The sequence below is a fragment of the Pecten maximus genome, chromosome 19 (assembly GCF_902652985.1).
Source record: "Pecten maximus chromosome 19, xPecMax1.1, whole genome shotgun sequence".
Classification (NCBI taxonomy): domain Eukaryota; kingdom Metazoa; phylum Mollusca; class Bivalvia; order Pectinida; family Pectinidae; genus Pecten; species Pecten maximus.
Window position 1 is genome coordinate 29,469,994 of NC_047033.1, and position 25,642 is coordinate 29,495,635.

The 25,642-nt window shown below is 35.9% G+C and overlaps 1 protein-coding gene across 1 annotated transcript in view; it reads left to right on the plus strand.

The window, feature by feature from the left end:
• The first annotated feature begins 800 nt into the window (after nt 1-800).
• Nucleotides 801-25,642, plus strand: part of LOC117318145 — a 56,105-nt gene continuing 31,263 nt past the window's right edge. Inside the window, exons 1-4 of the mRNA XM_033873162.1 lie at nt 801-1,138; nt 1,636-1,743; nt 15,429-15,584; nt 19,093-19,287. Coding sequence (XP_033729053.1) covers nt 859-1,138; nt 1,636-1,743; nt 15,429-15,584; nt 19,093-19,287 — 739 coding nt within the window. The 5' untranslated portion in view covers nt 801-858. The remainder of the gene's footprint in view (nt 1,139-1,635; nt 1,744-15,428; nt 15,585-19,092; nt 19,288-25,642) is intronic.

Here is a 25,642-nt window from a genome sequence, read left to right on the forward strand (position 1 = left end):
GCCTGGTAGCATCACTATAGGATGGGGATTCAAAATTGTACAAATGATGGGGCTGACCCCCCAGGGGCCTGAGGGTTGGGGCCAAACTTGGGCAATCGGGCTATACTCGTATAATTGACTTCTGTTCTGGAACCAAGCAATGGATATCTCATATTTTACTGGTAGCATCACCTTGGGGTAGGAATTTGAAATTGTACAAATGACGGGGCCGACCCCCCAGTGGGCTGAGGGGCGGGGCAAAAAGGGGTCAGTTTTGCAAAATTGAAAAAAAGACTTTTGCTCTGAAACTAAGCAAGGGATGTCGCTCATATTTCCCGGGTATCATCCCTATGGAATGGGGATTCAAAATTGTACAAATAACGGGGTTGACCCGGGCCGTCAGGGGGCTGAGGGGAGGGGCCAAAAGTGGTCAATTTGGCTAAATTTATTTAAACAACTTATTCTCTGAAACTTAGCAATGGTTTGACTGGTAGCATCCTATTGGGGTAGGGATTCAAAATTGCATAAAAGAAGGAGCTGACCCCCAAGGGGGCAGAGGTCAGAGTCAAAAGGGGTCAATTGGTCTAAACAAGTTCTTCTCTGAAACTAAGCAATGGATTTGGGTGGTAGCATCCCTATGAGGTTGCGCCAAAAGTCAATACCATTTCATGGATTAATGCACTTTTTGGAATTTTCAGTATTAAAATAAAACCAATGTACATGTACCCATATAAAATGCTTATGATATATATTGACATAGCAATACCAGCGACAAATATACTTCAGCATCCTTCTTGTTTCATATCTCAAGAAACAAGGTGAGCGATACAGGCCCTCTGGGCCTCTTGTTTGTTTGTAGCCAAAGAACCAGAAATTTTCATGCATCAGGACAAATATGTGACAAACGAAGGTTCTGCAGCATTTATAGTATGTAAAGTTGATCCTGAACCAGACAGTATCGAATGGAAAAGAGACAAACTCAAACGTCGACCACTGAGGAAAAGAGTTCTTATTGACAATCATAAATACTTTTCTGGCAAGGAAGCACCTACACTTGTGATAAGAAATCCAGAAAAACTAATGGATGAAGGTTACTACCAATGTATGGCAGTAGGAAATGGGAAACCAGTGAATGGAGATGTTGTACAACTCAAAGTGCGTAAGTATGGCTACAAGTACAAGAACAATCATACTGTACAGTAAATAGATGCTTTCATGTTTGCAAAACTCTACGGAAGTGCTTGAAAATAATTCAACAGGATGATTTCTTAAATGTTTTGGAAACTTTTGTTTAAAATCTAAGTACAAAGTAGTGATGAATTGTTTAAAATGTTCTTACTGTACTGGCAATAAGGCCTTGTTCAGGAAAAAAGCCCCTTCCTCTTTCTATCAAGTCATTTGGAAATGGCGGCGGGGGCAGGGCCTTGTAGGGGAAATTTAAGTAAATTCTTTAAATCCCTACTAGTCCTGAAAGCCTAAATGGATGTTGATGAAATTTTGTTTGGAGCATTATGAATGCTTATACCATGGTATCCGTCATCTGGCAATCCTCTGGCCATCTCATGCTGGGATGAAGGTCTACTAAGTTTGTTCAAGCTAAAGACCTTGATCTAAATTCAAATATAAAGATACTATACATGTATTGTTTGTTTACAGACACAGTTGCTTCTGTCGACCAAGATAGCCAGATGTCAGCTGAACAAAATTGTTTAAACAGACAAAAGTCAAAAAGAGTTAATTTTGCCGAAAAGCCAGTGCCGAAAGGTAAGTTTTTAGCTCACCTGCCCGAAGGGCAAGTGAGCTTATGCCGTGGTCCGGCGTCAACTTTTTCATTCAAACAACCTCTTCTCAATAACCAAGAGGCCCAGGGAGTTGATATTGAGCCTGTGGCATGCTGGGGTGAAGGGCTACAAAGTTTGTTCAAATAAATGACCTTGACCTTCATTCAAGGTCACGTGGGTCAAATAGGCTAAAATCTTCAAACAACTTCTTCACTATAACCGAGAGGCCCAGTGACTTGATATTGAGCCTGTAGCATACTGGGGTGAAGGGCTACAAAGTTTGTTCAAATAAATGACCTTGACTTTCATTCCAGGTCACATTGGTCAAATAGGCTATAATCTTCAAATGACTTCTTCTCAATAACCAAGAGGCACAGGGACTTGATATTGGGCCTGTAGCATGCTGGGGTGAAGGGATACAATGTTTGTTCAAATAAATGACCTTGACCTTCATTCAAGGTCACATGGGTCAAATAGGCTATAATCTACAAACGTCTTATTCTCAATAACCAAGAATCCCAGGGACTTGATTTTGGGCCCTTAGCATGCTGGAGTGAAGGGCTACAAAGTTTGTTCAAATAAATGACCTTGACCTTCATTCAAGGTCACATGGGTCAAATAGGCTATAATTTTTTAACAACTTCTCAATAACCAAGAGGCCCAGGGACTTGATATTTGGCCTGTAGCATGCTGGGGTAAAGGGCTACAAGGTTTGTTCAAATAAATAACCTTGACCTACATTCAAGGTCACATGGGTCAAATAGGCTATAATCTTCAAACGACTTCTCAATAACCAATTGGCCCAGGGACTTGATATTATGCCTATAGCATCCTGGGGTGAAGGGCTACAAAGTTTGTTCAAATAAATGACCTTGACTTTCACTCAAGGTCACATTGGTCAAATAGGCTATAATCTTCAAATGACTTCTTCTCAATAACCAAGAGGCCAAGGGTCTTGATTTTGGGCCCTTAGCATGCTGGGGTGAAGGGCTACAAAGTTTGTTCAAATAAATGACCATGACCTTGACCTTCATTCAAGGTCACATGGGTCAAATAGGCTATAATTTTTTAACAACTTCTCAATAACCAAGAGGCCCAGGGACTTGATATTGGGCCTGTAGCATGCTGGGGTAAAGGGCTACAAGGTTTGTTCAAATAAATAACCTTGACCTACATTCAAGGTCACATGGATCAAATAGGCTATAATCTTCAAACGACTTCTTCTCAATAACCAAGTGGCCCAGGGACTTAATATTATGCCTGTAGCATGCTGGGGTGAAGGGCTACCAATTTTGTTCAAATAATGACCTTGACTTTCATTCAAGGTCACATTGGTCAAAGAGGCTATAATCTTCAATTGACTTCTCCTTAATGACTAAAAGGACCAGTGACTTGAAGTTAGGCTTTTAGCATGCTGGGATGAAAGGCTACCAATTTTGTTCAAATAAATGACCTTGACCTACATTCAAGGTCACAGGTGTGAAATCGGCTTAAATCCGTAAACAATAATTTTGCGATAGCCAAGAGCCTAGACCTGATATTAGGCCAATAGATTGCTTGAATGAAAGACTAGAAAATTTATTAATAGGAATAAACCTAGCTTACTATGATATTTGAATAAAGAGGTAATCAGCATAGTATCTGTAGAAATGACCTCAATCAACTTCAATGTTGCTGTAGAGCCAGGTGAGCGATACAGGCCCATTGGGCCTCTTGTTATTTTTTTGAAAGATAATTTTTTACTCCTTCCATACTGATGTCTTGAGAGGTCATATACGCACTCATCACACGCATACATTTCGCACGCACGCCGTCCTTAAATGACCTTAGCTGTTAATAGGACATTAAACAAAATAAACCAAACCAAACATCACAGATATGTTTTCCCATAACGTTCATAACATCTTAAGAAGTTGCGGTAATCATGCTTTTATTCCTTTGTGCTGGTTAAGCATAGTCTTGTTTTTAAGTTCTCCTTAGATTCAAATTTGAAAACAAAATGGCTGACAGGCAACCATCATGGATTTGGTGTATTGAAGTTTGTTACCACTATTTCTTGAAATGTACAGGAGGGATATTCCTTAGGTTTCCCCTTGGTATGTAGTTGTGTCAATTAATATTAGATTTTTAGGTCACCCGAGAGGAAATTGTTCACAAATGGAGGATGGCTGACGCACATGGATGGACAAAAGGCGATTAGAATAAGTCACCCAAATGATCTAAAATCTATGATGCATACATTCATCACCTGTGGATACAAAAGGAGTGTTGACACCCTGCTAACCTGGACACACATTTAGGTTCCTGCCCCACCTGTCTCCCCTTGTTCATTGAGAGTGAACAGATTTTTTAACCTTTAAAAGTTTGGTTTGGTTTGTTTTTATTTAACATCCTATTAACAGCCGGGGTCATTTAAGGCGTGTCAGGTTTTAAAGGTGGAGGAAAGCCGGAGTACCCGGAGAAAGACCTCCGGCCGACGGTCAGTACCTGGCAACTGCCCCACGTAGGTTTCGAACTCGAAACCCAGAGGTGGAGGGCTAGTGTTAAACCACTCGGCCACCGCGGCCCCTTGCAAGTTAAAGGAAACTCTTAAGAGCTGGAAATGCTGAAAGTTCTTTTTCTGGTCATGCGTTTCGAAAAGGAGCAGCTACTTCAGGTTCAGACTACTCTAGGACACTTGAAGACATCTTGTTACACCAGATTTATTTGAACCTCAACTTCCTTTGTTATAAAAGCTCAGCTGCTGATGCACAATATGTGATTGTGTATATTTGTATTCTATATTCATGTAACATATATTTTGTGTGTGTACAGTATATATATGTTGTGTGTGTACAGTATATATATATACTGTACACACACAAAATATATGTTACATGAATATAGAATACAAATATACACAATCACATATTGTGTATCAGCATATATATATATATATATGTCAAGTAGTAATAACGACAGTACAGACAAGTAAATTGTCACATTTTCGAGGCAATCTGCCCCTTTATCAAGACACAGGTAAATTACATACGATCACATATAGACATAGAACATGGAACAGTTACACAAATATAGTAGGTATAAACAACAAAAAGTATCATAATGTTGTAAAAATGATCCCCCTCGGTCGATACTAAATTCGCCGAGGGCCTATTACGATTAATAAGGAAACATCTTTGGTGGTGTACAGATGCTAAAAGTAAATGAATGAATGAATGAATGAATGAATGAATGAACAAATAAATAAATAAATAATATAACTTAAAGGTTTAACAGAAAAGCATCGCGGGTCGATTCGATGTGATGGCAGCGCGTGTTATGTCATGAATGTTTTTGTTATTGTTTTTTTCCCCCTCGATATGTACATTTCGTCCCGCAAAACTCGGCCCAAACAGCGGGTTGCAGTGACAATATCGGGTGGCCAATCCCATATTAAAATTAGTTCGTTTAAATGAAATGGAACAAGTTTTAAAAACATATAGATGTAATTGTGTAAAAAGGTAAAATTTAGACATTAGAAACCAAACAAAAAGGTGGTCGAAAGATCCTATTATCGTGACGAAAACCGAATGTCAGGACGACTCGTGACAGACCGACAACATGTACTCGCACAATTTATTCAGCCAATCAGCTGCTGTTTTATGTAAACCAAGTCCCTAAGGAAAGTGTGTTTGTGGGGCCTGTGGGGTCGGGATTCAAAACTGATGCTTAGGGGCAGGTCAAAAGGGATCAATTTGCCTAAATTGATATAGACAACGTCTTCTCTGATCCTCAGCAATGGATATCGCTCATATTTGCCTGGTAGCATCCCTTGAGGTAGGGATTCAAAATTGTACAAATGATGGGGCTGACCCCCTGGGGGTCTGAGGGGCAGGGCCAAATGGGGTCAATTTGGCTAAATTGATATAAACAACTTCTTTCTGAAACTAAGTAATAGATATCGCTCATATTCGCCTTGTAGCATCCCCTTGAAGTAGGGATGATATGTAGGATGTTCTAACATAAAATGATTGTACACAGGTGACAACATTCAGGTCATGGGTCAAATAGACTAAAATCTTTCAATGACTTCTCAATTACCAAGAGGCCAAGGGACTTGATATTGGGTCTGTAGCATGCTGGGATGAAGGGATATCAAGTTGGTCAAAATGAATTATCTTGACTTTCATTCAAGGTCACAGGGGTCAAAAAGGTTAAAATCTTTAAATGACTTCTCAATAACGAAGAGGCCAAGAGACTTGATATTAGGTCCATAGTATGCTTCGGTAAAGGGCTACCAAGTTTGTTCATATGGATGACCTTAACCGTCACTCAAGGTCACAGGGTTAAATATGCTAAAATCTTTTACACAAGTTCTTGATACCCAAAAGGCCAACAGACCTGATATGGGGTTTTAAGCATTGTTTGGTAAAGGGTTATAAAGACTGTTCAAATGATTGACCTTGACCTTAATCCAAGGTCACAGGGGTCAAATATGCTAAAATATATCAAAACTCGCAGGTGACCGTTAAGGCCCAGTGGCCTCTTCTTTGGGTATATTTTTGGAACCATCGAGATACAGGCCCTTGGCCTCTTGTTTAAATATATATATATAATTTTGGTTGCCATGGTAACCTTGCGAGTATACACAGGTTTTGTGTGCTAGCTAATGGCTCATCAGTCCTTAGATGTTCAAACTTGCTTAAGTGATGGAACTTATTAATGTCTACATTCTAAGACATCCGGTATTTCCAGAACCGTTGAGAAACCGTTGAAAATGAGAGGTAGCGGGGTATTAGTTGACTTACAGTTCTAGGTTATATTTGCTATTTTCCTGTAGACCTCTAATAACTCAAGACAGGTGAAATGTGAAGGTTCATGCCCTAAAATTATATTATAGGTAGTTTTGAGGATGGAAAGTATAACAGCATTAATGATTATCAAACTATTTTTGGACTTTTGTGCTAATAATCAAATCTCTCCAAGAGAAAATACTTCTGATGGTATTATAGATGGGATCCAAATGGGATTTAAAAATTTTCGGTCAGTCCGAAATCCAAGATGGCTAATGGCAACCATCTTAAAAAAATACTCATTTTAAACGTCTTCCCCAGTTCCACTGGTACCATTGAGTTTAAAACTGGTTTGAATGTTAAGGAAGGGGAGTCAACAAAATTTTGTTATCTTTCAAACCTGGTAACAACTTTTCCATGGCAGCCATGGTAGCCATTTTGTAACATGGTAAAGTGACCCCCCCTCCCCCGCTCATTCCCTTCCACTACTTTTACAATACTTTGATATACCTTTTTCACCAAACTTTTATAACAAGTTTACTTCACAAAAATAAAGTATTTACAATATTAGATTTTGGTAGATCATTGCAAAAGCTGGGGCAGGTTTGGGTCACTTTACCATGACCATAACGAAACAAGATATTTTGACATTTTTTTTTCAAATTTTTTTTTTTGATCAACCTCAATTCTTTAACCTATACATTATAACAAAACAAACCAAAATTGATCCCAGATAAGTTTTTGATGTGATCATGTACATGTAAGGAGGAAGGGGGGGGGGGGGGGTCACTTTACCCCCCCCCCCCCCCCCCCCCCCTCCCCCGCTTATTCCCTTCCACTACTTTTTGACCATAACGAAACAAGATATTTTGACATTTTTTTTTGGTCAACCTCAAATCTTTAACCTATACATAATAACAAAACAAAACAAAATTGATCTCATAAGTTTTTGATGTGATCATGTAAGGGGGGGGGGGGGTCACTTCACCATGGCCATTTTTGTGATTGACTTTTTTTTCACAAAATATTTTCAAAAAAACAAGAGGCCCAACGGGCCTTAACGGTCACCTGAGATTTGAAATATTTCAGTTAATTTAATTGACCCTTTTTGGCCCCACCCATCAGTCCTTGGGGTCAGTCAGGGCCAGCATGTGCATATAAAGCTGTCATCCCTTGCTGATAATTTTAAGAAAGTTAGAATGAATTCAAATAGACAAAACAAATGATTGTCAAAGATATGAATTCCCTATATAAACTATCGCAAAGTTTACCCTCTCCCAAGGGGCAAATGTGAAACCCCAGGGTCATGAAATTCACAATTCAAGTAAAACACCATAAAACCATTCCTTCTATGAAAAAATTTTGATTCTATCTTATAAAGGTATTGAGAATAAGATTTTGAAATTTCAGTCAATTTGACACTTTTTAGCCCCGCCTGTCAGCCCCTGGGGGTCAGTCAGGGCCAACATATGTGTACTATATCAGCTGTTATCTAACGCTGATGATGTTGACCAGGTTTGAATAAATTCCGATACAAATCCAACAAATAATAGCCAAAAATGTGATTTCCCTATATAAACTATAGTAAAGTTTACCCCCTCCCCAGGGGCAAAACGCGAGACCCCTGTGTCATTAAATTCAAAATTTTGGTAAAGCACCATAAGACCCTTCCATCTATGGAGATTTTTTGATTCTACCAAATATAAGAGTAGAGAAGAAGATTTTTGAAATTTCAGTCAATTTGACCCTTTTTGGCCCCGCCCACCAGCCCTTGGGGGTCAACCAGGGCCAACATGTACATACCATCAAACTGTTATCCTATGCTGATAATTTGAACCAAGTTAGAATAAATTCCAATAGAAATCCAACAAATAATAGTCAAAAATGCGATTTCCCTATATAAACTAAGGTACAGTTTACCCCCTCCCGAGGGGCAAACGTGTGACCCCAGGGTCATGAAATTCACAATTTTGGTAAAGCACCTTAAGACCTTTCCATCTATGAAGAGTATTTACCAAAATTTTGGTAAAGCACCTTAAGACCTTTCCATCTATGAAGAGTATTTGAATCCGCTTACCAGATGGTGCCTCTATCTTCTCTGCGGAAGCATGTGCCATCGATTTGGCCCTCGACCATATCGAAGTATAACGCATCAGAAAAGCAATCATTTGTTCCGACTCTCTATCCGTCCTTCAGAATTTACAATCAAGAGATCCAAAGAACATACTCATTTAAAACCTTGTTTTACGAATATCTCGTATCTTAAAAAAATGCAAAATAACATTACTTTGGATTCCGAGCCATGTCGGAATTAAAGGCAACGAACTTGTTGACCGCCAAGCAAAACTTGCTCTAAATCTGCAACAAACAAATATTAAAATACCATATACAGATTTCAAACCTCTTTTTAAAGTACAACCAAAACTTTAAACATCAAAACCAAGCCGGAAGGATCGTAGAGAGGAAATAGTCCTCACTCGGCTCCGTACCGGGCACACATATCCTACTCATTCGTTCCTTTTGAAACGAGAGGATCCACCGGTGTGTTATGCATGTGATGTTCAATTCACAGTGCAGCATTTTTTAATAGAATGTTCCGATTTTAAGCATATGCGTGATAAATACTTTCGAGTCCCGGATATGAAAACCCTTTTCAGTTCCGTGGATTCGAAAACAATATTTAGCTACTTGAAAGAAATCGATCTATTTTATGGACTTTGATGTCTTTTACGTTACTGTCTTTGACGTTCTATTTATAACAAAGTTCACATAATCTACTCGTACATATTATTTCACATAATCTATTCGTACATATATATATTTTACCATTTTTAACCACCTTTTATCATAATGATGTAAATATACGATACGGATGCTTTTAAAAATGACAAATTTTATCCGATTTTAACTTTAAAAATAAAACATGTTAGAATATTGTTTGGCCCTAAATGACCCTAGTTGTCGATGGGCCGTAAAACATAAACAAACAAGCAAACAAACAAGAGTATTTGATTCTACCTTATCTGAGAGTAGAGAAGAAGATTTTTGAAATTTTAGTCAATTTGACCCTTTTTGGCCCCACCGACCAGCCCCTGGGGTCAACTAGGGCCAACATGTACATACCATCAAACTGTCATCCCATGCTGATAATTTGAACCAAGTTAGAATGAATTCCAATACAAATCCAACAAATAATAGTCAAAAATGTGATTTCCCTATATAAACTATAGTAAAGTTTACCCCCTCCCCAGGGGCAAACGTGAGACCCTAGGGTCATGCAATTCACAATTTTGGTAAAGCACCACAAGACTCTTTCATCTATAAAGAGTGTTTGACTCCACCATATCTGAGAGTAGAGAAGATTTTTGAAGTTTTTGTCAATTTGACCCTTTTTGGCCCCACCCCTCAGGCCCCTGGGGGGTGGGGACCATATAATTCACAATTTTGGTTGACCTTCATCCCTAGAAACTTTCTGCCAAATTTCATTGAATTTTGTTCAGTGGTTTTGGAGAAGTCGAAAATGTGAAAAGTTTATGGACTCCGACGGACGACGGACGATGACGGACAAAAGGCGATTAGAATAAGTCACTTGAGACTTCATCTCAGGTGACCTAAAAAAACTCAATTCCTTAAACTATCCATCATAACAAAACAAGATTTGTCTAAGAAAATTTTTTGATGTGATCATGTATGTGTGATATGGTAGTGTAATCAGTAAAATTGATAAAATATATTAATCAATTTTACTTACTACGCTACTATATCCATAATAAAATAAAATATTTTACCCTTTTTTCTTAATAAACTTTAATTCCTTAATCTATACATTATAACAAATCTAAATTGATAATTGATATTGATGTGAGTTATGTAAGGAAGGGGGGTCGCTTTCCCCCACTCCTCACATGACTCACATTAACATCACTTGTTGTTGTTATAATGTTAACACCCAAACATTTTGTAGATGCTTTATGTTCTCACATATAGATTGATTAATTAATTGAAATAAATTATTGAAAATTTTGGTTAAATAAGTATTATTCTATACATCAGATCGTGAAGTATCAACAGAATTGTATTGGGGGAGATCATTTCAAGTCGTGGCAGGACTATACATTAACAGCAACATGATTTGGATTGGCTATGGTAAAGTGACCCCCTCCCCCTCCATCAAGAAAGAGTTTTTTGCCAAACTTTCAGTAGTTTACTTCAATTATTTTTATTTTGGATATTATAATGAATGAAAGGAAAACAAATAAAATAGTGTTAACTTTGTAAGTGTGTAGAGGGGCGGGAGTGGTGGGGGGGTCATTTTAACATGGCCATGGTAAAGTGACCCCCCCTCCATCTTCCCCCTCATTACATGACTCACATTAAATTCACTGATAACGATTCAATTCATTTTTTTTTAAATGTATAGATTAATGAATCGAGGTTGATTGGAAAATATTAAGTGAAAAAAATTAAATCCACAAAAAAATATTTTCACTATAATCATGGTAAAGTGACTCCCCTCTCCCAACCTCTCTACAATAACTCATATCAAAATCACCTACCCCAAGACCAATATTTTCTTGACTTTATTTATGTATATTATACTGAATGGAAGTAAAACAAATAAAATATTGTTATTTTAGTAGGTGTGTATGGAGGGGCGGGAGGGGGGGGGGGGGGGTCACTTTACCATGGCCATGGTAAAGTGATCCCCCCCCCCCCAAGCATAAACGACTCATCAAAGTAAGACCAATTTTGTTGTTGTTGAAATTTATAGAATTTATTTTGATGTATACTGATAAAGGTTTTGTGAAAATAAGTCACTTACCATTACCAAAATTAATGATAAAAAAGCTTTTGTTCTCCAGTGATGTTCTCCATCAACTATTCACCTATATTTCACTCTATAGTCAACCTACCCATTGAAATTTGTACTTTTTATAATGATACAATATTGTTTTAATGAAAATATGTTAAATGATATATGAAAATCATGTTTTTAGTGACTCTAATATGGGGGGGTCACTTTACCATGGGTGGGGGGGGGGGGGGGGGGGGGGTCATTTTACCATAATGGTATTTTGACCCCGGGGTCAATTTACCATTGGGGTCAAAATACCATACTACACCGGTGGGATACAGCTCAATTTGTCTCAAACAATCCTGAGATGGTTTCTTATCAAAGGTTGTTATTTTCGGAGTGGGTCAAAATCGAAGGTGGCCGTTATCTTAGAAAACACCATTTAAACTTGTTTTCTTGTTTCACCGATGTCCTTGAGTTGGAAATTGGTAGGAATGAGCTCAATCTTGCTTGCCTGAAATGATCCTGAGATGGTCCTAAGTGTTGTTATTTTGTGGGTTGGTTAGAAATCCCAGATGACTGCCGTGGCCAACAGTACCACACTACTTGCTCATTTCAACAAATTTTATTATACAAGATCTTATAGTACAAAGGGATTTGACAACAGGCTTAGCCTATATCAGTCTTCTCCCACATACATATGTAAATGACATTTTGATAATATAATATTGATAGAATTTTTCTAGACAACTTGAACAATAGAGCTATAGTATATAATTAGGGTTATTTATAACATTTGAACATACACTCATACACTCATACACACATCATTGTAATATTTTAAGTAGTTTTTCATAGTTTAATGGAATAGTTTATAGTTGAAAAGTATCAAAAGTTCAGGAAATATTTTTATTTATATAGGTAAACATTATATATATATATATAAAAAATAGATAATTATACAAAATTGTGTAAAGCAAAAGCGCTTCACCTACCTGACATTGAGAAAGATGAGTATTTTATTGAACAATTATAATGATATACATACATATTAATGAAATATTATATAATTAATTGATTCAATGAGAATTAAAACCTTCTCGAATTAGTTATAAATCTTTCTACATTACTTAAAACAAATTTGTTAAGATCAAGTGAAAGTTCATAGTTACCACATGTTAGTAAGTTAATATCTATAAAACCAACTTGTATAAATATGTCATGTATAAAGTGCCTTATATGGTTGTAATTTGGACAATAGAAGAAGTAATGGTCTAGATCCTCAGAGTAATAACCACAGGAACAGGCTGAATTTGGAATTAGATGATCTATTAATCTGTGATAATTTAAGTTGCTAGCAGAGTTTCTTAATTGGCAAAGATTGATATTTAATTTTCTAGGTGAGCAAAGTTTAAATAAATGAGTAGTATCAGTGTTTAAAGGTCTATTTCTATTCAATTTAGATTTAAAAATATTCAGTGAAGGAGCACTAGTTAAGTCTGTTTCAAGGGAGTTCCAAATTTTCATGACATCAATGAAGTAGCTGTTATCATACAAGTTTGTTCTGCATCGAGGAATATTAAAGAATCTATGAATCTATGATTTCTAAGGTTATGATGTGGAGCATTATTATTAATATAGGGTCTAACAATATCAAATAAATATTCAGGAGTCATTTTATTCAATATTTTATACATTAGGATAAGTTTATGTTTGCGACGTCTTTCAATAAGTGGTTCTAAATTAGTTTCAATATAAAGTTTATGATGAGATGTTCCACTTCTTAACCCAGTTATTATTTTCATTGCTTCAATTTGAATTGATTCAAGTAGTACTCTGCAGTAGTACAATTATCCCAAACAGTATCTGAATATTCTAAAATTGGTCTAACATATGAACAGTATAGTGTAATTAATGAGTTCCTATCAATTTTATGTTTGAGCATTCTTAAAATGTTTAATCTTTTATAACCTTTTTCATAAATATCTTGGATGATTGCTCCATTTGCCTTTAGAATTGAATGTGACTCCTAGATGTTTATGTATATCTTTCTCATTCAGAGGCTGATTATCAAAAATAAGTGTTGGATGATTTCTGGTTTTTTTTGTTACGGTTAATGCTATAGTTTTATTTGGGTTGAAGATTATTTTCCATTGGCTAGCCCAGTTGTTGATATATTCTAAATCCTCATTTAATTCCATACATGGAGTTACCAAGTCATCATCTACAATAACATATAAAGAAGTGTCATCAGCAAATAGCTTTATATTGGTACATACTTCATTAGTTAGATCATTAATAAAGAGTAAAAACAGAAAAGGTCCAAGAATTGATCCTTGAGGGACTCCAGAATTTACATTTTTAAAACTAGATGAATAACCATCATATACAACTCGTTGTCTTCTATTTGAGAGATAATTTTCAAACCAGTTATAGAGATTACCTTTTATGCCATATTTTTTAATTTATATGATAATCCTTTATGCCAGACTCTGTCAAAGGCTTTGCTAATGTCACAAAAAAACAAGTCTTATATCTTTCCCTTCATCTAAATTTTTTGAAATTGTATTATATACTGTGAGTAACTGATTAATAGTAGAATCATTTTTCTGGAAGCCAGATTGGTGAACACTAATTATATGATGTTTGTTTACATGATTGTACACATATTTGAAAATATTTTTTTCAAGTATTTTAATAAAACAAGATGTAATTGCAATGGGTCTATAGTTACTAGGATCATCAGTGTTTCCTTTACCTTTATATAAGGCATTTACATTTGAAGATTTCCATGCAAGTGGAATCTTACCAAGGTCTATAGTTTTTTGAAAAAGAATTTTTAAAGGTTTGACAAGTGAGGGTAAAAGATTCTTTACAATTTTAGGTGACAAATTATCAGGTCCTGGTGGTTTATTCTCCTTGATTATTTTAATTTGGTCTATAATATCTTGTTCAGTGATTTCTATATTATTAAAATCCAAGTGACTAAGGGGAGGTAATTCATCAACAATATCATCAGGATCTTCATCAACTGCATTAGATATGGAAGTAAAAAAATTATTGAGAGCCTCAGCCTTATCAAGATGATGTAATAATGTATTACCATTAACTGTGGGGGGATTTGAGGTAGATTTATTATGAAGATCACTTATTGATTTGGCTATTTGCCACCATTTTCTAGGAGGAGTATTTTTATCTAATAGAGAATTTTGCATCTTTGTCAAATAATTAGATTTTGCTTCCCGGATTAAGTCAATAACTTCATTACGAGAATTTCTGAACTTAAGCCAATCGCTTTCCTTGTTAGTGTTTCTAGCTATTTTATGAACTCCAATTCATCCAAGGTTTGTCATTTGGGCGTAATCTTATCTTTTTTGAAGGAATGTAAGTTTTAGCTAATGTTCTAATATTGTTTAATATTTTATCATTAATTACATCTACATCATTGTCATTTCCAATTATTGTTTCCCAATCTAAGGAAGAAAGATTAGCATTCATTAAGTCCCAACTTGCTACTGAGTATGTATGCTACAATAGTACAAGGGTATTTAGAGTCAGATGGTCATTAAGGCCAACAGGCCAGTCTAGCTGTTGTAGATGGGGTTTGAAACAAAGGGTTTTTATGCCAGTCTACATCATAAATTTGAAATGAAACCATGAAGTAAAATAAGACACCATTACAAATCTATGTGAATCACTCGTGATTTTATACCAAATGCTACAGTGAGGTCCAATCCCTTCTTTTATGTCTGGCTTCCTTCTTCATTGCTGTTATCGTTATTCTTACTCAATCTTTCCAATATAAATCTTTGTAAATTAAACAGTTTAAGTATGAACTTGAAGTATATATCCATCGGCATTGTTTATTGTACTTTAATGAGGTCACTGAGATTTCATGGTCAAAGGTCAACTGTGTGCAAAATTTCCAACACAATCTTGTCCAGAACATATATTTTGAACACTATTAGATAACTTGATGAAGCATATGTGCAGGATCCACAGGCATTGTGCATTGTATTTTAATTATGTCAGTTTAACTGTCATTTCTAGAGTTAAAATGCTGAATATTGGATACAAAGATACTATATTGTTTGTTTACAGCCATGCATGCTTCTGTCGACCAAGGTAGCCAGATGTCGTTTAAAATACCACAAGACATTGATTTAAAGAGACGAAAGTCAAAAGAAGATGTTTCTGATGAATTTGAAAGAGTTACTCGGGCCAAAAAACGAGCGAAGACAGGAGAATTTGTAAAAGGTAAGTTCAAACATCCTACCTGTAGGACTGAGCTCTAACTTACCTAAAATTATCCTGATTTACCATTGACTCATGCGGATTGCGGGGATATAAGTCAGCCATCCTGGCGACAGTTCTAGTTTTTATCTATTCATTTAAAATTAAGTCGCAAAATTAAAGTTACACAATAGTCTTAGATCTGTAATCAATGTGTTTTGAATAGGCTTGATATGTACACAAATAGTAGCTGTAATTGTTTAAAGGTAGTCAGTGCGCATGCCCATGTAATAAAACATCGGACAAATATTAGTGAGCTAGCGGATACATTCCTTGAAGGATTTTCATCAAACTTACCACACTAATTAAGGAACATAATATCTCGGACAATTAGATTTAGGGTTAAAGGTCAAGTTCAAGTTTACTATTTTTAGAAAATCATTGTCAGGGTTCTAGCACCTTTATTCTTTAACAATGGGATTTTTACTAAGCTTTTGTGAACGACCATACTATCTTAAACGGGCTAGATTTATAGTGTGGTACGTGAGGTCAAGATCACAGCTAGTATTTTCAGAAAATGCCAGTTTAATTTGATTTCAAATTTTCAGTGAAGTCAAAATACTAGGACTGCAATGTCTTGTATTACTACATTAAAATCAGTTTCAAGCTAATAGTATACTTTGGTTTTCCAAAGCAAAGATGGGAGGGACGACTATAGTTTTCCTCTTCATTTGTCTGTGTTTGACATGGTCACCATTACTATCTTAGAAAATCAGTGCTCTAGCAGATTCATTTTTAGCTCACCGGTTACGAATAACCGTGAGCTAATGCTGTCACTCCGGCGTCCGCGTCGGCGTCCCACCCCAAAACTTTAAAGTTTTTGGAGTAAGTTTTGAAAAGCTTGTAAGTTCAAAAGTATATACCTCAGGCCCTTCTAAGTTGGTTGATGCATTCATTATAGGTCTAGGAGTGATGTTATGGCAAATCATACAGAAAAAAAATTGGCATTTTGGCATTTTACTATTTAGTGGTCTTACTTTTTTTTGCATTTTACCATTTTGTGGAATTAACTTTTTTTGCACCAAAACTCACTTTAAAGGTTTGGGGTCAGTTTTTGGAAAGTTTGTAAGTCCAAAAGTATACACCTATCACCCTTCTAATTTTGTTTATACATTCATTAGAGATGCAGGAGTGATGCTGTGGCAAATCATGCAGAAAAAAATTGCATTTTGGCATTTTACTATTTAGTGGTCTTACTTTTTTTTGACACAAAAACTCACTTTAAAGATTTTGGGGGTTAGTTTTGAAAAGCTTGTGCTAATGCTGTCACTCCGTCGTCCACCTCGGTGTCCCATCCCAAAACTTTTTTGGGATCAGTTTTTGGAAAGCTTTTAAGTCCAAAAGTATACACCTCACACCCTTCTAATATGGCAAAATCATGCAGAAATTGTTTTCGATTTTTTCGCAATTTACCATTTTGTGAACTTAATTTTTTTAAGCACCAAATTCCACTGTAAAGTTTTTGGGGTAGGTCCAAAATCATGCTCTCACACCCTTCTAATTTTGTTTTGGCATTCATAAGATGTCCCAGAGTGATGTTATAGCAAAATCATGGTCACCATTACTATCTTAGAAAATCAGTGCTCTAGCAGATTCATTTTTAGCTCACCGGTTACGAATAACCGTGAGCTAATGCTGTCACTCCGGCGTCCGCGTCGGCGTCCCACCCCAAAACTTTAAAGTTTTTGGAGTAAGTTTTGAAAAGCTTGTAAGTTCAAAAGTATATACCTCAGGCCCTTCTAAGTTGGTTGATGCATTCATTATAGGTCTAGGAGTGATGTTATGGCAAATCATACAGAAAAAAAATTGGCATTTTGGCATTTTACTATTTAGTGGTCTTACTTTTTTTTGCATTTTACCATTTTGTGGAATTAACTTTTTTTGCACCAAAACTCACTTTAAAGGTTTGGGGTCAGTTTTTGGAAAGTTTGTAAGTCCAAAAGTATACACCTATCACCCTTCTAATTTTGTTTATACATTCATTAGAGATGCAGGAGTGATGCTGTGGCAAATCATGCAGAAAAAAATTGCATTTTGGCATTTTACTATTTAGTGGTCTTACTTTTTTTTGACACAAAAACTCACTTTAAAGATTTTGGGGGTTAGTTTTGAAAAGCTTGTGCTAATGCTGTCACTCCGTCGTCCACCTCGGTGTCCCATCCCAAAACTTTTTTGGGATCAGTTTTTGGAAAGCTTTTAAGTCCAAAAGTATACACCTCACACCCTTCTAATATGGCAAAATCATGCAGAAATTGTTTTCGATTTTTTCGCAATTTACCATTTTGTGAACTTAATTTTTTTAAGCACCAAATTCCACTGTAAAGTTTTTGGGGTAGGTCCAAAATCATGCTCTCACACCCTTCTAATTTTGTTTTGGCATTCATAAGATGTCCCAGAGTGATGTTATAGCAAAATCATGCAAACAAATGTGATTTGTTTTGCCATTTTACCATTCAGTGGACTTAATTTATTTGTCACCAAAACCTACTTTAAAGGTTTTGGGGTAAGTTTTGGAAAGCTTGTAAGTCCACACCCTTCTTATTTGGTTTATACATCCATTAGAGGTCTAAGCGATATTATGTGACGTACAATTTTAAAATGACATGCGTATACATACATAAAAATGAGTGCATAGTGTGATTTCTGCCGCTGGTGAGCTTTCGCAATCATCGATTGCACTTGTTACTTTACCTGCCAGAAGAGCAAGTGAGCTTATGCCGTTGCACGGCGTCCGCCATCCGTCCATCGCCGGCGACATTTTTTTTACATTTAAACAACTTATTTTCAATAACCAGGATGCCCAGATGCCTCAAATTTGGCCTGTAACATGCTTAGATAGCGTGCTACCAATTTTGTGCAAATGAATGACCTTGATCTACATTTAAGGTCACAGGGGTCAAATGGGCTAAACTCTTTAAACAACCTCTCAAAAGCCAAGCGGCTGATGAACTTGCTATTAGGTCTGTACCATGCTTGGTTAAAGCGCAACTAAATCTGTTCAAATGTATGACTTTGACCTACATTCAATACCACGGGTCAAATAGGTTTAAATCTTAAAACAATGATTTTTCGTAAGCTAAGAGGCTCTGAGACCTGATATTAGCAACTGAATGACCTTGACCTATATTAAAGGTGACAAGGGTCAAATATGCTGACATCTTTAAAGGACTTCTCCTTAATAACGGAGATGCCCAGATACCTGATAATGGGTCTGTAGCATACTGGGGTAAAAGGCAGCCAACTAGGGTAAAATGAATGACCTTGACCATGATTTAAGTTTTTGTTTTAAGGGTCTTTGCTAGAAAATCTTTGTCAGCACTCGAGCGACTTCATTCCTTAATGGATTTTGATCAAACTTCTCAAAAATGCTATAATAGCACTGATTAGATGTATATAATATTAATGACATACTAAACAAAATTATTCTTATAAATGCATGTACATGTACAAACTTTATATTTTTACTTTGCAGGAAGCGTAATAATATGTATAGATATATCGCCTGCCAGTAATTCATCAGAACCATCTTCGTTACATCTGGCTGAAGAGTTCAAACATTATCTGTTAGATGGTGGAACTATTCAATTAACTGACGAATCACAAACAGTGTTACATGTAGACAAAGAAGCTAGTTTCAAGATAACACCACAAGCTGCTGCTAAAGATGGTAAGAAAAAAAATAATTATATGATAAACATTAGATGACGAGATATCGAATTAGATATTATATTTCAAGAACTACAAAGAATATATTACAGTATGTTTTTGCTTTGTAGTAAGTTGTTCATATGTAGCACAGGGATCATCTATATGATTATGGCCATACTATGGAAGGCGAAAGGGGACAAATTTTGAACATTGCAATTTTATGGATTCTATGAAAAGTATAAGGCCCACATTGCATGCCTCACAAGGTCTGGCTCTGACACACAGTGATGGACACACGGTATGGAATGATCGAGACACACAATTCAATGATGAAAACACAGCCTTGAACCAGACACAGACTTTCATTTGAAACAAAGCCCGAGCCCATGCACATTTTCAGAATTGACACACGCATGTGGGTTAATGTTGCGTCCCGTTTTGTTGCTCATTAGTGTATTCATGTAAAATATACATTGTTGTACATTGTTGCAACTTGTACATTCCAATGACGTCACATTGTTTACAGATCCCGCGTTGTGTCTGCACTGCCTGACTTCATTCTGTGTTTTTAAACGAACATTAATGTTCGGTTATTGCCATCAAGAACTGGACTGAGAAATATGACCATATTTGGTAACCACATTCACCAATACGCCATCTACTGTCTGTTTCAATGAAATATGGCTGCCCCCATTGCCTTACGCTTCAAATAATTTACTTGCAAAAACATCTTCGTTTTATGTAGTAGTTTTACCGAAAATGTTGAAATGTATTCAGTAGATGTTTTCAAGATGCATACGATTTGAGAAATGCATAACGCTAGCGAAATGTGAAGACTAAATGAACCTGAACTTTGCGAACAACTCCAGGTCAATATATTTATGTAAACAAATATTGCGCAGGCGCATTCGTCTCCGGATGTTTAGAAAGTTTTGCTCTTCCGTGTTCATTCCAAAACGGCTGACATTATAGCATCGGTCTGCAAATATGTCCGCGATTTACTTAAATGTGTATTATATATATTCTAGAATGTTACATCATTATCAACTAGATGGGTATTTCTATAATTTAGAGAAAGAAATATATCAATAACGGCATAGAGACGATACATTGTATCATACTATAGGTTACTGTACATGTTTGCGAGAAAGGTAGATACTAGGTGGCATTTGTGGTCAGGGTGACTGGTCATAGCGTTAACATTGTCATCGATTTCCATATTCCATTTTCCTTTGACGAAAACGACCAATAAATCAAATGCAAATGATAATATCTTGTTGCCATGTGCACGGGATTGTTGTAGGCGATACTTGGAACGTATTTACTGTTGTAAGGGAGGTAACTGCAAGATTACGAAAATCAAACGTTAAACCAATTTGATTGGTCGATTCTTCCATGACTTTGGCAATGAGTTTACAATCGAAGTGACAGATAACTACGGCAATATTCAGATGATATCAACAATAACACTTTTAGATACGTGTGGTCGGCAGTTGTCATGTTTAAAATGAACAATTATATAGCTTGTTTTTATTTCGGCAAAGTCAAGAATATTTACTGAAACGGACCACAGGTGAAGCAGACTTGGAAATACCGAAACGAAGCAAAATGGGGCTTAATTATAATATAAATTGACATTATTTTCAGAGAATTGACCCACATATATGTTTTTCAATGCCTAATTGTATCATATGTAAAATATTAGAGATTTACGAATTTTAAATCAATTTCTCATTTGCGAATCGCGGCCCGATTGTCGTTAGAGTTGAATTACCGAAATGGCCGATAGTGGACCCAAATCGATATTTTTACGAGAGAATGGACCCAATATAGGATCTATTAATCTTTGGTGTGTGTATAGAGACCATATGCATTTTTTTTCCTTTACCTGGAAGTATTTTGAAAGAATTTGCAAAATACCGAATTCACGATCAAATTTTCGATTGTGACGAACTACTGAGACGGTGTTAAGTTCATGTTAAGTCAATCTGATTGAAATCAGCTGTTACATATGTAGTCTACACATGGCTACGTTTACTATGCAATACGCCTACGTAATTTTTTTTTCAAAGACGGAAAACGGAAATCCGGATTATCTAAAAACAAATGCAAAAAGACTTGTGATATTCACTTAATTTGACATTCAGCCATTAATTGTTATTTGTAGTTTTATAACTTCTGAAATAGTGTGATCGATTCTCTATATAATATTGCTGTGGAACTTGTGTTATTTTTAAACAAATTCATTTTGATAATTTGTTAATTTAGAACGTACATCAAGTCATGATCAAGACTTAAAATTCTCGCTACACCATACTTCAAACACGGAGTAATCAATGAATTGATAAATTGAAAATTGAAGTCAAGCAAATGAGTTAATATTTACCTAAATAATTTTTCAATATACAACACATGTTCAGATGACTATTTGTGCCATGCTGTTACAAGATTTCAGTTATAATTCTAAAATTGAATTAGTATGTAAATATATGTTATACTGTCAATATCCACAAAGCGAGTGTAGTCTACTGTACTCAGTCATGCCGGTAGATAGCGGTACATATACGTACTGCTTACATCTCGTGCTTACTTGTGTGAACTATAAATCAATAACAAAAATGGTTCATATATTTCTATATATGACTTCACAAATCATGCGGTGTCTGAAGATCTGAATGAAGTGAATAAACGATGTATTAAATTATTTTTATGAAATATTCAAGTCATAGATCATTCTTTTTTTTTAAAATACTGATTTCATGTCCATTTTGGTTATTCAACTATAACGGCAATTAAAATACTTCTCGTTTTTTTTAAAGCCGGAAAACGGAAATCCAGATTATCTAAAAACAAATGCAAAAAGACTTGTGATATTCACTTAATTTGATATTCAGCTGTTAATTGTTATTTGTAGTTTTATAACTTTTGATATATTGTGATTGATTCTCTATATAATATTGCTGTGGAATTTGTGTTATTTTTCAAACAAATTCATTTTGATAATTTGTTAATTTGAAATTTTCATCAATTCATGATCAAGACTTGAAATTCTCACTACACCATACTTCAAACACGGAGTAATCAATGAATTGATAAACTGAAAATTTACCTTAAATAATTTTTCAATATACAACACATGTTCAGATGACTATTTGTGCTATGCTGTTACAAGATTTCAGTTACAATTCTAAAATTGAATTAATATGTAAATATATGTTATCCTGTCAATATCCACAAAGCGAGTGTAGTTTACTGTACTCAAAGTCATGCCAGTAGATAGCGGTACATATACTTACTGCTTACATCTCGTGCTTACTTGTGTGAACTATAAATCAATAACAAAATGGTTCATATATTTCTATATATGACTTCACAAATTATGTGGTGTCTGAAGATCTGAATGAAGTGAATAAACGATGTATTACATTGTTTTTATGAAATATTCAAGTCATAGATCATTCTCTTAAAAATATTGATTTCAAGTCCATTTTGGTAATTTTACTATGACGGCAATCAGGCCTAGAATGGCGAATAAACCCCTAATGTTTTACATATGATTAATTTTGACATTGGAGAACATAAGATTGTGTCCATTCTCTAAGCACTGGTAGAATGTACAGAATAGAGCTTCATAAATATATTCTCAAAATTACTAATTACCCCGGTAAATATAACATTTTACATAAACCTCCCATGACTGATGGTGAACTTAAACTTGCAAATCTCCTGTGTCATTCCAATTTTGATATGTGTAAATATATACACGTACTATATATATATATATATATAGTTATAGATATGGAATGCTTCACAACTTGCATACAGTTATGGAATCTTATAACACCCCCAAAAATGTTCTCACCACATAAAGGTGTGATTTGTGCAATTACATTGCTGAATTGTGTGGTTCAGTATGATTAGATGATCAACATTGGAAAAGGACAATAAATAGGGAATGTGTCGTCCCATCGAATGGACTGTAATCTTTGTGATCAGGTTTGAAGTTGAAAATGAATCTTGAAGTTTTCTTTTCCTGTTTGCTGAATTATTCGATGAAGATAGTCTTTATCTGGTTGTTATTCTTTATCACATTGTTTACAATACTGTAATTATACCAGAAGTTTATCTTCTCATATACAGATTTATTAACATCAAATGATTCCTGAACAAAAGAGTCAGGTTTTTTTGTTTTGAAGTACCATAAATGCTTGAGTACAGTTTCAATAGGATACATTCCTAATTCGGGCCTTGATTAGCAGCTCTGGTTTTGGCTTTCAGTAATTCTTTATGTGTGTTTCATCATATTAAGTTGAAATACAACTATGCATGCCAAACTAACGATGGAACTAGCCTAAATTTAGTTCATATTAGAAGTTGGCATCAATAAGGTCACAGAGTCCTGGCTGTATTATAACTGATGATGCCTTCCCGAAAGAAAGAAGACATATTTTATTTTCATCGATCCAAGATAGATCAACAAACTTCCAATTTCAATTAGGACCTTACAGAAACATGCATGTGTACAATCAAATCAGAACAGCTGCAAACATTTCAAATTATTTGCAATTAATTCCTAAACCGATATCAGTAAATTTATCAACTTAAAACTAAGAAGATTACTGATTTTGCATTAAACAATAATGTTCGTTTACAGTACTTCCAGTACTTTGATTTAATGTTTTTGTTAGTTTTCTGATAATTCAATTGATCAGGTATGATTAAACAACCCCAATCAATATGAGGTGTGATTGTAATTTTAAGTTTAAACCGCATGTTGCGAAAAATACTTCAACTTTCACTTTGTCAGTGCATTCGTGATCGCAGCTTCGATCGGCTGTCATGGCAACGACGAGGACGGTGGTTTCATCACAGTGACGAATTTACAAACTTGCATGTGTACAGCCAAAAACTTCTAACTATACCTTATGTCTTTGGAAATCATCTGTAAATAATTAATTGAATTAATTACGATCCATTGCATTCGTTTATTAACGTTTGTTCGTTTCTATATGCCGATTTCGATACTTAAAACACTGAAGAGTTCCAATATTGGAGAATGAACATTAACACTTGCTCTATGAATCGTCCTAGAGCACCCGACTACCCTAAATCAATACTTATGAAACAGGTACGAGCGTGAAGGTAATTGTATGAGAGCAACAAAAAGTCCTGTACATTCTTATGAAAATGACAAACATCGTCAAAATTACTTAAAAAGTAGTCAATTAATCGGCATTTCTTCAATTAACACCAGTTTATAACGCCTTTATGTAACCATACTTGAATAAATAGAAGAATGTACAGCACTTTTTCTCGGTTTCTTAGCACGATGAATAAGTGTATCATATTTGTTTGTACGACAAAATACGTTGGTCGGGTGCTCTGGCCATATTTACCGACCAAGTGTTAATGTAGTCCTTCGTGCCGGTCACGTGACCACGCGAGAACACGAGGAACGACGAAAACATTCCGATAAAGATGTTGGACACCTAACATTAAAATCCGATCAAAAAAACAAACAGAACTAACCGGGAAATCATTAGATATTGAATTTATATTAAAACATGATGTTTTTTGTTCTTTTTAATTATAAATGCAACATTAACCCACATGCGCACAGTTCAGACCCCATAGTAACACAAAGACACTCATGCAGTAAGGTGATGGACACAAAGTCCGAAATGAGACGCACAGTCCAAACCAAGAAACACAGCAAAACCGAGTCAGGCAGTCCAAACCGAGTCAGGCAGTCCAAACCGAGTCAGGCAGTCCAAACTGAGTCAGACAGTCCAAACCGACACACAGTCCGAACCAAGACACACAGTCCAAACCGAGACATATTGTCCAAACAGAGACATACAGTCCAAACCGAGACACAGTCTGAAACAAGACACACAGTCTGAACCGAGACACGGGGTCCGAACCGAGACACACAGTTCAAACCGAGACACACAGTCTGAAACAGGACACACAGTCCGAACCGAGACACACAGTCTGAACCAAGACATACAGTCCAAACCGAGACACAGTCTGAAACAGGACACACAGTCCAAACCGAGACACACAGTCTGAACCAAGACACAGTCCAAACCGAGACACGTGGTCGGAACCGAGACACACAGTCTGAACCGAGACACACAGTCTGAACCGAGACACAGGGTCCGAACAGAGACACACAGTCTGAACCGAGACACACAGTCTGAACCAAGACACAGGGTCCGAACAGAGAAACACAGTCCGAACAGAGACACACATCCCAAATCAAGACACACAGTCCAAACCAAGAGACACAGTCCAAACCGAGACACACATTCTGAACCGAGACACACAGTCTGAACCGAGAAACTCAGTCCAAACTAAGCCACACAGTCTGA